General features: G+C 30.7%; 1 protein-coding gene across 1 annotated transcript in view; it reads left to right on the plus strand.

Annotated features, from left to right (window-relative positions):
* Positions 1–15339, plus strand: part of LOC139521168 (adhesion G protein-coupled receptor A3-like) — a 72206-nt gene that overhangs the window by 11652 nt on the left and 45215 nt on the right. Inside the window, exons 3-6 of the mRNA XM_071314475.1 lie at positions 4700–4771; positions 7384–7455; positions 10871–10942; positions 14190–14353. Coding sequence (XP_071170576.1) covers positions 4700–4771; positions 7384–7455; positions 10871–10942; positions 14190–14353 — 380 coding nt within the window. The remainder of the gene's footprint in view (positions 1–4699; positions 4772–7383; positions 7456–10870; positions 10943–14189; positions 14354–15339) is intronic.

A 15339-nucleotide genomic window follows, 5' to 3' on the forward strand; every position in this document is an offset into this window, starting at 1 on the left:
GTTGTTAAATCCCTAAAGCAAAGTTACTTTGTATACACTTTGGATTCCAGTGGCGGATCTAGAGATTTTCATAAGGGTTGCCAACTAACTACCTAAGAGGTTGTAGGCTTCAGGGATTCCCTAAATTATTATTTTTGTTACCTCAAAAGAGGGGAGGGGGCTGGCTCGTAAACCCTCTAAATCCTTCTCTGTATTCAGAATGCGCAATGGCATGGTATGCACATTGATGTGGGATCCTACACGTAATTACACAAATTTGATTTACACAGCTTTGGCACAGTCAATTAAGGAACAGCTACTTTAATATAACTACTTTCTTTCTCCCTCTTTTCAATGTTCTGTTGGTATTCATATTACAGTTTACAATAAAGATCATCCAATTACACTTTCAATAGTTCTCCCAACAGGTTTATATTGGTTATAGGCCAGATTATGAATGAAAATTGTACAATTCATTTGAAGAAAAAAACTCTTATTGAAGTTATTACAGACTTAAAGTAATAAATTGACTATATTTAGTATGACAGGTGTTATTTAAATATGAAATCCACTTTAGATTGTAAAAAGTTGGCATTAAGTAGCTAGATATACATGAATAATAATCCTTCTATATCCCTAATAAGTGCTTTTGATTGCACCTGGCCCCATATTAGTCTTGTGGGATATTTTGCTACACCATGGTTCTTACTGAAAACAAATTGCTATCTGCTTAAATCTGGAAATTATTAAGTAGTAGACAAATATATTACTGTAAATTCAGAAATTATTTCTAGGTTTTTATTATTACGAAAAATGCAACAGAGTTGTATTAAAACGCAATAATTTAAACTCGCATTTTAAAATATTTATATGAATTAAACAGGATTTTTCTCAAAATCGTAAAAAAATTGAAATCGCATAAAAGTCTAGAATGACAAAATAGCTATAATAAATGCATGAAATTTTTGTTTGTGAATTTACAGTATGTTGATTCCTTATTATTGATGGGGTTCTATAGAGATTTATAATGGGGAAAGTAGGAAGATGGTGACGGTTGGGTTAACAGCTGAGCTAAATATTATTAAGTTAGTACCTATGGCCATAAACTGGTGGGTTGTGTGAAAAAGGGGGGATATTGTTAAGTCAATATCTGCTGTAGGCTGATCTTTAAAATCAAGACAATAGATACATTCCGTCAGGCTTGATAAAGGCTGATAGGATGAAGGTTGAGCATTAGCATAAGATTTATGTGAAGTATGTCACTATCTACATGTAGCTTTTTGAGATCTGAGTATGTCTAATTCTATTATGAAGTGAATAGCCAAGTATTAGCAGGCTTTGTGAAAGCCAGGTTGAAGGGAAGCCAGTAGACTAATAGAGGCTTTGAGCTGTATTCTGAAATCTGCAGTCAGTTAATGTTTGGCATTATGATAGCTATCAGAGTTGAAGGGCCGCTGTCTAGAATAATAGCATGTATCACTGTGGAAAGGCTTAGCTCTATTGTTAACATGGTTAATAAATAACAAGTCAAGCTATAGGAAGAATTAGATTTATTTGAAGTGTTCTGCAATATGATGGTTCCCACTGATATAACAACAGATGATGAGTCAAAATCACTTACCAAAGGAATTTATATAAAATGTAAATTATTGTTAAATCACAAAACATAAGTGTGATTAACCTGATCATAGCCAAACATGATTAAAAAAGTGATTTAAAATATCCATTGTACATTCATATAAATCTGCTTGATTCTTTGTAATGAATTCAGGTTATTAGCTTTGGCATAAAAAGTTTTTGTTTTGTGATGCAAATTGAATACATTTATCTGTTTAATCAATAAATAGGTTTTAGATATTGATTCTCTTGACAAGTTTAATAGGTTGAGGGTCACAAGGGTGCTTAGAATCAATGATTTAACCAAGATGGCTCAGTCAGATTTCTTTTAACTGAGTGTATTATACTAGAAGATGACCTATCAATTATTAAATTGTTATTCAGCTTGGGAAATAACTTTATTGAAAAATGTTTTCTAGTTCTTTGGCATTTTAGGCCATAAAGAAATAATCCAACGTGTATGCATTGTGTTTATTTTAGATTATGAATTAAAAAAATATTTCGATGTGAGTTTGCCCAGAAAAAAAAGTGTACATGTGTACTCAAAATGTGAAATCGCACATACATCATGTACATATATATCATGTACATACAGAGCATTGCTTAACTACAGAAATAGTAAGATGGAAGTTGTAGATGAGTTAGACCTTGACATATATTGTCTTTTGTTGGGAACTGTATGTGGACTCTGTGAAGTGTTTCAGTTATTTGTGATGTTGGGTTGTTGTCTCCAGATGTTTTAAAAGCTTGACATATTGTAGACACCTGTCTTTTGTTGAGAACTGTATGTGGACTCCTTGTAGTGTTTCTGTTATTGGTGGGTTGTCCTTTCATTGATATGGTACTCCACACACTTTAAACCAAGAATCGTTAATAATTGGCCTAATTACACAAACAACTGAAGCCCTGTTCTAGGATGTAATGATTAGGGTTGGTGGGTTTTCGTCTCATTGATATGGTACTCCACACACTTTAAACCAAGAATTGTTTATAATTGGCCTAATTATACAAACAACTGAAGCCCTGTTCTAGGATGTAATGATTAGGGTTGGTGGGTTTTCGTCTCATTGATATGGTACTCCACACACTTTAAACCAAGAATCGTTAATAATTGGCCTAATTACACAAACAACTGAAGCCCTGTTCTAGGATGTAATGATTAGGGTTGGTGGGTTTTCGTCTCATTGATATGGTACTCCACACACTTTAAACCAAGAATTGTTTATAATTGGCCTAATTATACAAACAACTGAAGCCCTGTTCTAGGATGTAATGATTAGGGTTGGTGGGTTTTCGTCTCATTGATATGGTACTCCACACACTTTAAACCAAGAATCGTTAATAATTGGCCTAATTATACAAACAACTGAAGCCCTGTTCTAGGATGTAATGATTAGGGTTGGTGGGTTTTCGTCTCATTGATATGGTACTCCACACACTGTAAACCAAGAATTGTTAATAATTGGCCTAATTATACAAACAACTGAAGCCCTGTTCTAGGATGTAATGATTAGGGTTGGTGGGTTGTCGTCTCATGGATATGGTACTCTGCACACTTTAAACCAAGAATTGTTAATAATTGGCCTAATTACACAAACAACTGAAGCCCTGTTCTAGGATGTAATAATTAGGGTATTGAACAGGATTATATAATTGTTTGAAATTAAATCAAACAAGATGCACTTGTCAATCTAAGGAAATACGTCTTCAAATCAATATCTCAAAAGCATTTGGAATATTTAATGCTCAGAAAGTCTTCAGAATGTGAAATTGAAATGCATTATAAGAGAGTGTGTGGGTATTGGGTGTAAAATTTATACCACTGCATCAAAGTTATGTACAATTAACTATAACTCTACAGTTTAATCACCTGCTTCTGTTAAAAATGAAAAAAACTCAAAATATAAACATGAATAAAAGAAGAGAATCTTCATGATTTGCCCCCATGTAGGGAAACATTTTGCAGGTTGAATTTTCAGGTTAACTAACTTTTATCTTGTATGCTTAATTAAGTTTTGGACAACTAGTTTTAAAACATGATATGTTATCCTTCCCATTTTGTATTTAGTCAAATTTAAATCATTTTCTGTAAAATTACACAACATTTGAATATATCCCAACATCAGATCCAAGACAGAAAAAGACTGGATTATCTACAAAATTGATATAATTTATATTTTCAATCAACAGCTATAAAGGGAAGTAATTTAATCTAAAGGCCCAAAGTCAAATAGTACATATCATCTATAATACTAAAATAATGGGGGACAATTTGTCAGCTGTCATGGGGTTAAAAAACGACAAATCAAAGAATTCAACTTTATATATAGCTAATATAGAACAATGGTGTAGATTAAAAATTACACCACTCCAGACCCTTTTGTTTTTCACATAATTCATATTGGCAATAATTAAGAAGTTCCAGGTCGAATCTGATACCGATACCAATAGTATATTCACCTGTTACCTATTACCTTATCTGTATGTTCCGCATCTGACAGGCGCACCACCAAACGGTGTATTTAGGATTTTGCTATATACACGTGCACGGGTCATAATCACAGGGTTGACACTACTAAATTCAATCCTTGTCAAATTTTCCCCTATTGTATTATTTTAATCAGTAAGACTTTCTAGGATAACAATACGAATACTAAAAATCTGGACTTGAAGGTACAGTTTTCAATTTGTTAGTGGGCATGACATTAAACAGCGAATCAAAGAATTCAACTTTATTTATAACTAATATAGAACAATGCTTTGATTAAAAAATACTCCATTCCAGGACCTTTTGTTTTCCAAATAATTAATATTACCATTAATTGATAAGTTCCAGGTCGATGGGTTCAAACAGAAAGATTTGAAAGCAGAGAAAACTGTGTATCTTATAATCGGCATGACTTTATCAGATCACAATACTAATACTAAAATAAGGCTTACGCATAGTTATATACTTTAATTCAGTCACAGACCCGCGATATCACAGGTGTGTTCTAGTATAAATAAAGTTCTAACGAATTGCTATATATGATGTATATACCATGTTTGGTCATTCCCCATATGTACAATCATTTCAAAAATTGATATTTTTTTCTGATTTCAGAAATTTAAGTAACAACCAAATAACACTAATAGAACCCAATGTATTTGAAGGGCTCCAGAATCTGGAAAAACTGTAAGTATCATTGAAAATCTATTAACGTCATATATGTTTTTTTCTGTCACAGATATTGATACATAGTCATAGGGATAGTGATTCGACAGTGGCGTTATCTAACACTTGAAAGCTTGATATTTCAGAAAGTAAAAACCCTTTATGCTTCATTCTTTGTATATAGATGCCTTGCGTTATGAAGTTTCCATCTGTCATTTGGTCATTGTCCTTGACCTCATTTTCATAGTTAAGTGACTACTTGAGGTGAGTTGTTGAGGTCAGAGCCCAAAGAGACTAACAATAAGAAATTATTGTCCAGGACTGTAGCTATAAACAGTAATTTTTGGAAAAACCTTGTGCTTTAAAGGATATTTAATTGATCCCTCAAACATCAAATATGTAAACATTCATCATGATGAAGTATTGAATTGATCAACATTACTGATAAATAAAAAAATCAAATCTGAAAGATTTATTATACAGAGTAATATTTTAAAATATCTCTTTTCATTGTCTATATTCTGTTAAAGTTTGTAAAAATTGTAAATGGGAAAAAAAGAAGGTGAATAATTTTTTTATTTCATAGGAATCATGGTAATAATACTTGTCATAAATAGATGGAAAAAATTAGGTCGATAAATAAGTTAATACCATAGGTAAAAATACTACTAGTTATATACCATAGGTAACATGTTAAATCTTATGAGATGATTTCACCGAGCACCCAGGAGAAATGAATAGCTAGTCATCGTGTGGTGTCCCGTCAATCTGATTAACTTTTATTACAATGACAAATTCCCTTAAAGAAAAATTAAATTGCGTACAAAGTAATCTGTGCCATCTTTATTCACTTTTAAGAGACAACCTTGTTAGTGAAAGATTTAAATTGAACTGTTGGGTTAAAGTTTTAATAGCGAGGCTCCTGTGTGCTTTGTCATACCACAATCATAATGAACATTTAATTAACTACTGTTAAAACTACTTTTGAAGAAGTCGTATGGAAAAGCTCCAGAAACAACTTCACACTTGAATAAAAGTATTACTAGGTGTGATTTGGCCAATTTAAATCTGCTGATAATTTACACTAATAGGTCCAATTTGTTTGTAATTTATTCCCAGTTGTGAGAACAACTGTCATAGTTCAATTGTCAGTGAAGTTATTTATTCTCACAAAAACATAGAAGCAAAAAAGGATGGCAAATATAAATGTCAATGGTTTTAACCTTAACCATTTTCTGAAATAACTTCATCACAAATATTTACTTTTTCATTACAAATATTTGCTTTTGATCTTTTTACAGTGAAATAGTCATGATTATTAAAATTTACTAAGTTTTTGGGGTATATTGTCACATTACGAGATTTTATAAGCAAAACTTGAGGATATGGTACAACAAAATGTAGATTACTTGAATATTTATAAAAAAATTATGACGAGTTTCGGTCTTTTTAAAGGTGCAGTTACTATATTTTGGTAATTTACATATTTTCACAACTGTTTCTTTAAAAGTAAGACAAACTACAACAACAATATCAATACTGTTGAATCTCATTATCTAAAATTCTTATATCTCAAAACTCCTCTTATCTTACTCATATGTTATTTTTTTGGAAATCTGAAAATGTTATTTTTGATTTTAGTAGCAAATATATCCATTATGCTAGATGTGAACATTTTATAGCTGTTAGAATATGTCATTTGTATATATAAAACATGAAGTATCTCTATATTTAATTCTTCCCTCAGAATATTTTGTGTGTTCATTAGAAGATAAGATGAAGAAGCAGACTGATGGTTATGTTAGCAATTATGAATTAATGAAAAATGAAGTACTCTGAAAAAACTTCTGATCAATTCTCATCTCTTTAATAAAATCCCTTTGTTATTGGTTCAATGCTGGGGATATATTTGTTGTGCAGTTCTAATTGTAAACAGAGGGAATTCAAATGGCTCGCTAATGTCACGCCAGCGTTAATGAGTTGATTGTTTGATAACGTCCTAATTGATTTTTTGAGTGAATTCATCATATTGGGTTCCTTTTAAACAATTGTTCCTATTGATATAAAAAGTATTTGTACAAAAGCAACCAGAAGAGTTTAAATAGCAACATTGAAGAGGCCCTAGGAGGGATAAGTCTTTATAAAAAAAATATTTGTCAAGGACATACAGGTGCTTGGAAAGATTATGGCATAATTCATCATAACATAAAAAATAAGTGTTTTAGAGTTATAATAAACATGATATAGAATACTTTGAATTTATCAAATTTAGAAATAAGTAAGATAAAACATTACAATTGCAGACAAATGATACTGTAATTTATTCATGATGATGTGGGGGCACTCGAATTAATTACTACCCCCCCCCCCCCCCCCCCCCCCCCCCTGTTTCATACTGACAATCCAAAGGAGGAACGTTTACTGGTTTGCCTCTGTCTGTTTGTCAATTTGTCTGTCAGTCTGTTCATCCTATTAAATGTTATTGCATTTTCTTTCAAAGGGAAATCATATGTTCAAGAAATTTTATATAAAGCTTCAACCAACAAAATCGTACAACTTTTATTCAAACCATTTAGATAAGATGAGCAAGCATGTTTGTATTATATATATATATATGTACAATGTATTTTCAGGGACATGTCTAACAACAAGATTGGAAGTATCAACAGTTCTATATTTACAGGATTACCAAAATTACAGAAATTGTAAGTTCTATTTGACCTCAAGGTTTTAACAATGAAATAAAATGTGAAATTTCTGTTAATATATATATATAAATACCCTAGGTGGTTGTGTGGTCTAGTTCGTCGGGCACAGTGCAACACAATTTGGTTCCAAGATATCTTAGTATCATGGTCAGGGAAGAACAAAAAATAGTTTGCTTAAGCAAATTCACAAATCTAACATTGTTGGGCTGTTATATAGATGAACAGCTATAAAAGCCCTGAAATGACAATAAAACAAGTCCATTTATTGTAATTATATCATGGCAATCTTAGCTATATTATCATAAATAAAGGAAGAAGTTCGATATATTGTAATGAGACAGTAACCTAACAACAACAATAATAACCAAAAGATAGCCTTTTATGGGCAACATTTATATATTCATCAACAATAATAACCAAAAGATAGCCTTTTATGGGCAACATTTATATATTCATCAACAATAATAACCAAAAGATAGCCTTTTATGGGCAACATTTATATATTCATCAACAATAATAACCAAAAGATAGCCTTTTATGGGCAACATTAATATATTCATCAACAATAATAACCAAAAGATAGCCTTTTATGGGCAATATTTATATATTCATCAACAATAATAACCAAAAGATAGCCTTTTATGGGCAACATTTATATATTTCATCAACAATGATAACCAAAAGATAGCCTTTTATGGGCAACATTTATATATTCATCAACAATAATAACCAAAAGATAGCCTTTTATGGGCAACATTTATATATTCATCAACAATAATAACCAAAAGATAGCCTTTTATGGGCAACATTTATATATTCATCAACAATTATAACCAAAAGATAGCCTTTTATGGGCAACATTTATATATTTATCAACAACAATAACCAAAAGATAGCCTTTTATGGGCAACATTTATATATTCATCAACAATAGTCAGGTGTTGCATAACATGAAGTAAAATTATAACAAAAGTTTGGAATAATAATAAAAAGAATGATAGAAATGTTTGCCTTTGTTTTTATATTGATCAACGTGTAAGAACACACAAGAAGACATAATGAATTATAATGATGACTTATACCTGTCAACTACATGCTTATACCTGTCAACTACCTGCAGATACATTACAGGGAGAGTCACTTCTCAAAAGAATGTTTAACCTCCATGTATACTTTATGTACTAGTCTATAACAAGGACTCAAGGAGGTTAAGTCTTTTGATGTCAAATTGTTCTTTTTCTGGCTAAATAGCTATGTGGAAGACTTTATTTTGAATATTTTGTATTGATGGTTAAATTTCTTTTCAAATGCACCAGCATAACCAACCAGGACACAGCCATTTAATCTATTTACACAGAAATATAGTTCCCATTGCTTTTCATGTCTTTGTAAATATGCACAAATCAAGTGGGCAAAATGAATAAGAAGTAACTTTTAGAGCAGGTATTTTTTTTTCATGTGTGTATTTCATTGATATAGCTTTGTCAATTTGTTGGTTAGTTTGGGAATTTTTATACCCCATCTAAGAATAGAGGGGCATTATGTTTTCTGGTCTGTGCATCTATTTGTCCGTTCATTCGTTCGTCTGTTTGTTGGTTCGTCCTTCTGTCCTGCTTCAGGTTAAAGTTTTGGTTGAGGTAGTTTTTTTTTAAGTTGAAGTCCAATCAAATTGAAACTTAGTACACATGTTCCCTATGATATGATCTTTCTAATTTTAATGCCAAATTAGGGTTATGACCCCAATTATACTGAACATAGAAAATGATAGTGCGAGTGGGGCATCCATGTACTGTCGACACATTCTTGTTTTATTTCAAATAAAGTAGTAGTTCTGTCACATTACCTGTACGATCAGTACCAGTAAACAGTTAAACACAAAGATGGAGTTTTAGTTAGAATCCTCCATTTTTAATGCAAATCTCAACATAATGGTAAAATGCAAATAGCTGTCTTAAAAGCCATAAAAAGAAATTTGCAGAACAAGCATGGTATGATTATCAAAATCTAAATTACTTCCAAGTTTCCTCAATATTATCAGATGATTCCCAATATGAGAGTTATTGTCCTTAAATAAACAATATTGTTATATTATGTAAGCAAATATCTTTAAATTCATGAACTTATAAAGATAGACAGAAAATATTTACATAATAGAGTAATCAGCAAGCTAAGATCAACTACTGGTTGTCTAAATCTGAATAAGCTGTAATTTATACACCACAGTTTCTATTCAATTAAAATTGAGAATGGAAATGGGGAATGTGCCAAAGAGACAACAACCCGACCATAGAAAAAAACAACAGCAGAATTAGAATGTTTAAGACAACTCTTTTTTTTTTTTTTTTTTTTTTTCCTTTAATAATATCTTTATTGCATTTTTCTTTGCTGTTATGACAAATTACTCGACCTACAGCAGTTGGATGAGTATCCCTGTGAATTAGTCACTGGATAATCGGGGAATTTATTCAGTGAATTAATATTTATAGATAGCTTGTTAGTTTTACAATTCATAGTAATTACATACAACTGATCCAATAATTTGTGTAGAAAACTGGAATATTTACCATAGCATATACTCCCACCTCAAAGTGGGTGTGGAAATTTTAATAATTTTCTGAAAGTAAAATATGCAAAAGGGTAATAATCCTTACTGAGATTGCAAAATTATAATCTCAATTATGGAAAGTAAAAAACACATCAGAAGGCGCCTTTTGCCTTAAAGTCATATATTTTACAATTATCAAACAGAGACATATTAACCCATTAGTGTTAAAAGAATTCTATCAAATATTTATGGCACCTTTCAGCACTAATTGGAAAATACTAACTTTGCAGAATCTCTCACTTTTACACAGTTTCTGAGTATGATTCAGTTTTCTGTAATGTTATTATCAATCAAAGGAAATAGCTTTGTGTACCAGAAAATGAATCGTTAGCTGTTAACCCTTCAAATTATAAAGTTTGTTTATTTCCTGACTAGAAAGGTACATACAGATAGATATGCTGGGAACCTGTCTTCTCTTCTTGTAACAATCTTACAATGGTGGTTTGATAGTGTTATGTTATTATTGTACATTTAAATTGGTTTCCATTAAATAGCTAAATTTGCTTTAGTCGAAAAATCATTATAAAATTAATTTTGGCAAGAATGGAAGATAGGATTGAAAACCAAAAAGTGGAAGATTCTTTTTTCAAACACTGATCCAAAGAGGTAAAAAGTTTTTATTTTTTTTTATTTTAGATGATAATACATGTAATAAGACTCATGTTTCCTATATAAAAAAGGGTAAATACCTTTGTTTTTACTAATTCTTCATGGGAGATTTTATGAAGAAGAAGAAAATGGTATTATAAACATATTTTATTCCAAAATTGTAGATACAAAGTCTTAACTAACTTTTATATTTTTTAGGATTCTCTCTTCCAACAAGTTCAACACTATACCAGAGGGAACCTTTAATCCATTGATTTCTCTCAGGAAAATGTAAGTGTGTTGTCAGGTTGCTCAGTCTAGTGGTTGTTTGTCTGCAAAACTCTACTGTAGGATAAAATAAAAACTTCATAGTGAGAGCATTTGTGTAAAAATTAAAAAAAATTACATGTTACCAGATAATCACGCCGAAACTATGCTTCGATTGTTCCAGTTTTAAGGTTAATCGAAAAGACAGAAAAAAATTACTTTAGGCACATGAGAAAATGAGGTCTTATTAGAATTCAAGACACTAAATTTTAATGGTTTTGACAAGTGTTGTTTTATAAACAAACGCTGTTTTCAGCAGGTGCATAAATATCTTTTACCTTTATAAAACACTGCTCAGAAGTTTCATTGGCAATAAAAACCTGTTTAATTAAACTGTGTTTAGATCAAACAAAAGACTGTTTATGTCTCTGCAGATGTTTAAATATATTCAAAAGTCTATGGTAGCATCAATACACATCTTATTTTGTAATGCTTTGAATGTGAAGGATAAAAGATTAGTATATTGAAAATGCATCAATAAAATTTCCAATTGTAATTTCATGTATATTGCTTCTTTATTGAGACAATATGAAATAAAGTCACACATAAAATAAATAACTAGAATCACCAAAAATATTAGACATTGCAATAGATCACACCAACTATCAGACTCCTATATGTGTATGGATTGTCAGGTTTTCTTCACATTGATATGGTAAAATCTCAAATCAAAGCTGTTATATATGAATAACAGAGCACTGAGGGTCTAACATAGGCGTATGGAAGCATGATAAGATATAAATAACACATCCTAAAGCTGTATTAATTTTGAGGTATATTATATTTTATACACATCCTAAAGCAGTATTAATTTTGAGGAATATTATATTTTATATGGACTTCATTATTCTATAAGAGCTCATGGTTTTTCATTAAAACAAAAAATCTTATTACAATAAAAGATGATTGAAGAAAAATGACACTCTATCAGTATGAAAGTACTTTTCCTCTGAATTGAGATCTAGATTTACCCATAATTAGAATTATGATAGAAATGACAACAGACGATATCTGTTCAAAGAATCCGATGCTTTATACCAGAAATGCAATATGTCTGTAAAAATTTGTGAAAATCTTTATCTATTTGGTTTTCAATTTGTTCTGATATGTAAGATGATTAATTGCTACAGAAATAAACATCTGGAGTTATTACAAATAGGAAGCTATATTCTTTTCTCTGATTGATCTCCGTTTGTCATTTTGAAACTTGTATCATAAATTTGTTTATCATCTGTCAAAATTGAAATAAGAAACGATTAAAGTTACATCAAACAAGTAGAAAAGAGATTGGCAGTGAAGCAGGGATTTGTCAGAGAATATGCCTGCTGGATTTATTCCAGAATCTCTACATTTATATCTTGTCATCAATTGAACTGATTTCTATAGTTATTCCAGAGTTTCTAATGCAAAAGTTGTGGTCTACAATATTATTAGACTCTGACTACTATATGATGTACAAATTCAAAGTCGGTCCTAAATAGATATAAGAATATGTGGTATGAGTGCCAATGAGACATCTCTCTATCCAAGTCACAGTATAAAAAGTATGGTCTCCAATGCGGAGCCTTAGCTCACAGTGACCTGTAAGCTATAAAGAGCCCAAAAATTACTAGTTCAAAACAATTCAAACAAGAAAATGTTTATTTTCAGTCCTGAGAATCTACCCAAACACTAAATATAAAACAGAAGATGTGGTATGATTGCCAATGAGACAACTCTTCACAAAAGACCAAAAGACACAGACATAAGAAATTTAGGTCACTGTACGTCCTTCAACAATGAGCAAAGCCTAATCTTAGAAATGTATATGTGTTAGATATGTAAACATCAGATGAGCAAATTGATCATGAACCACAGATTACTTGGGTAGTTGGATGGATGCAATTTATAAAACAAGTTCATAATCAAAATTAAAAATCTTTAAAAGCGTCCTTATGTGATGAAAATGATACTTCCAAGACTAATCTCAATTTATTGTGTATATATTAAGACTACCTACTATAACATGAGTTACCCATGGATGAGCAATACTGATAAAACAGGGATGTACATTCCATCAATATCATAAACCTCATTTTTATGGATTATTTTTTCTGAAGTGGGGAAAATAATAACTTTAAAAAGCAGATGTTTATGTTATACTAATATACATGAATATTTTTGATAAAAAATCTCTATAGATAGACCATTAAATAGTTTTTAAAGATACAAGGGGATATAATGGGAAAGAATCTTTTCAAGGTTCTTAGAAGATAGCATTTCAAATGATTTTTCAGATCGTGGCAATCAGTAATGAGCTGTAATGTTTGTAAACTTTTTTTTTCTATTTGAAAACATATCTATTGAAATAATTTGAGTTTTTCTTAATTTTGCTTGTTTTGAGAAATGTTCAGAGTGGAATAAACAATCTGAATACGAAAAAATATCTTATCTTTCATTTTAATTTTGTTATATCCTTCATACTTTGAGTCCCTCAATAATATTGACCTGTTAATTTCAAAAACCTACAAACGCAGATTCAATCATCTTCTGCAATCTGGCATTCTGCAGTATAAAGTAATTTTTATATAGCACATTTTTGATAAGACGACAAGAGTTGTATGTAACAACATGCAGATTCCTGGGAAGGTGTTATAATTTGTTGATTTATCACTGTTTATATTATTCAGTACAAAACACTTATAGCAAACACATATTCAAGAAAGAGAGGCAAGGGGAGATAAGCAGTAGAAGAGAAAAGTGTAAGGGAAGCATTGTCATTGCTCAAGCTATAACAGATAACAATTTCATTGTTTTGGATTTTTTGTATAGCCTGGCCATGGACAGAGTTTAAAAGCAATACTTATGTATGCTTTTATCAGCAGTACACAGCCAATGATTTGTTAAAAATTGTGATTAGTATTATAAAATTTTATAATAACATCTTTTTGATGGTCACAGCATTGTCTCAGATACAGATCAGATAGTGTAGAAATGGTGTATAAATTCAATTCACATAAACCCTACACACACTCAACAAAACCACATATATATAACCAAAGGCGAAATTGTCCTATCAAGTCAAAATGAAGACCTCAACATCATTTGTTTGAGCTGAATTATTTGTTTTATGCCTTTAAACTTCATAGAAACATGTGACTGTGACAGAGTCTGTTTATCACAATATTATATTAGATAATATGTAGTAAACTGATGTATTTATATTTTACAGAGAATTTATATCAGATTACTTGAGATGTGACTGTCACCTTCAATGGATTGTAAAATGGTCTCGTGAGAAAAATGTAAAGATTCAGTCCTCTACAACATGTGCTGTCCCTAGTGAACTGAAATCTAGACCACTGAGGAAGTTAAAGGCTGAGGATCTACATTGTAGTAAGATATTATAGTTATTGTTTTAAATCTAGACCACTGAGGAAGTTAAAGGCCGAGGATCTACATTGTAGTAAGATATTATAGTTATTGTTTTATATATGGCATATTGGTGATGGATATCAGAAATTAAACAAAGTGTGTGTGGGAGGGAAAGGAAGAAGAGAATGCTCTTCACATCTGCATATTTTATTTTTGAATAACAAAGTATATGTAGATAACATTGAGTTTGTTTCTTTTTTATCTTTGATTACCCTTCTCAAAACAATGGTTCTGTTTTATATTAACTGTGTATGTTTTGATGTTTCTGAGAACTTGATTTGAGGAATTAGAACTATATCATCAAATTTATTGTATATTTTCTGATTCACTGTTATGACAGCAGGTAACTCTTGATAATGTCATTAAAAGATCAATATATTTGTTGATTCACAGAAATAAACAACAATATATCACCTTTAAACAATCATTCAAAAATCATTCTGATTTAATAATATGACATATATATATTTTTTGTTCAACATCTGTTCACTCACATTTATTGATTTTTCTTTTACTAAAACTATGGAAAAACCTTGAGTTTTGAATTTAAAGTCACAGATGATATGGATGTAATGGTCAAATCTATATTCAACCTTATGGAAGCTATTAAGTGTGCATATGCTTATATTTGGTTTGGATGTATGTCACATAAGAAAATTTATATCACACCTACATGTATTATTTGACCAAAAAAGGGGAAGAGTTTGATATAAAGCAGTCAGTTCAGGATGGTCACAGTGTCATTAATTGAAATTTTGTGTTGATTTTTGGGGGAAAAAATAGGTTAACCATAAAAAAGGTATTATATCAGTCAACGTCTGTTTTTTAAGGGTGAAAGGAAAGTTAAAAAAAAATCTTGTGAGTTCCATATGGATTTGCAATATTTATGATTGAAAAGAAATGAGGTTTTTGATTAAATATGAAATAGTTTATATGAAGAACAAGAT

The sequence above is a fragment of the Mytilus edulis genome, chromosome 4, assembly GCF_963676685.1.
Source record: "Mytilus edulis chromosome 4, xbMytEdul2.2, whole genome shotgun sequence".
Taxonomy (NCBI): domain Eukaryota; kingdom Metazoa; phylum Mollusca; class Bivalvia; order Mytilida; family Mytilidae; genus Mytilus; species Mytilus edulis.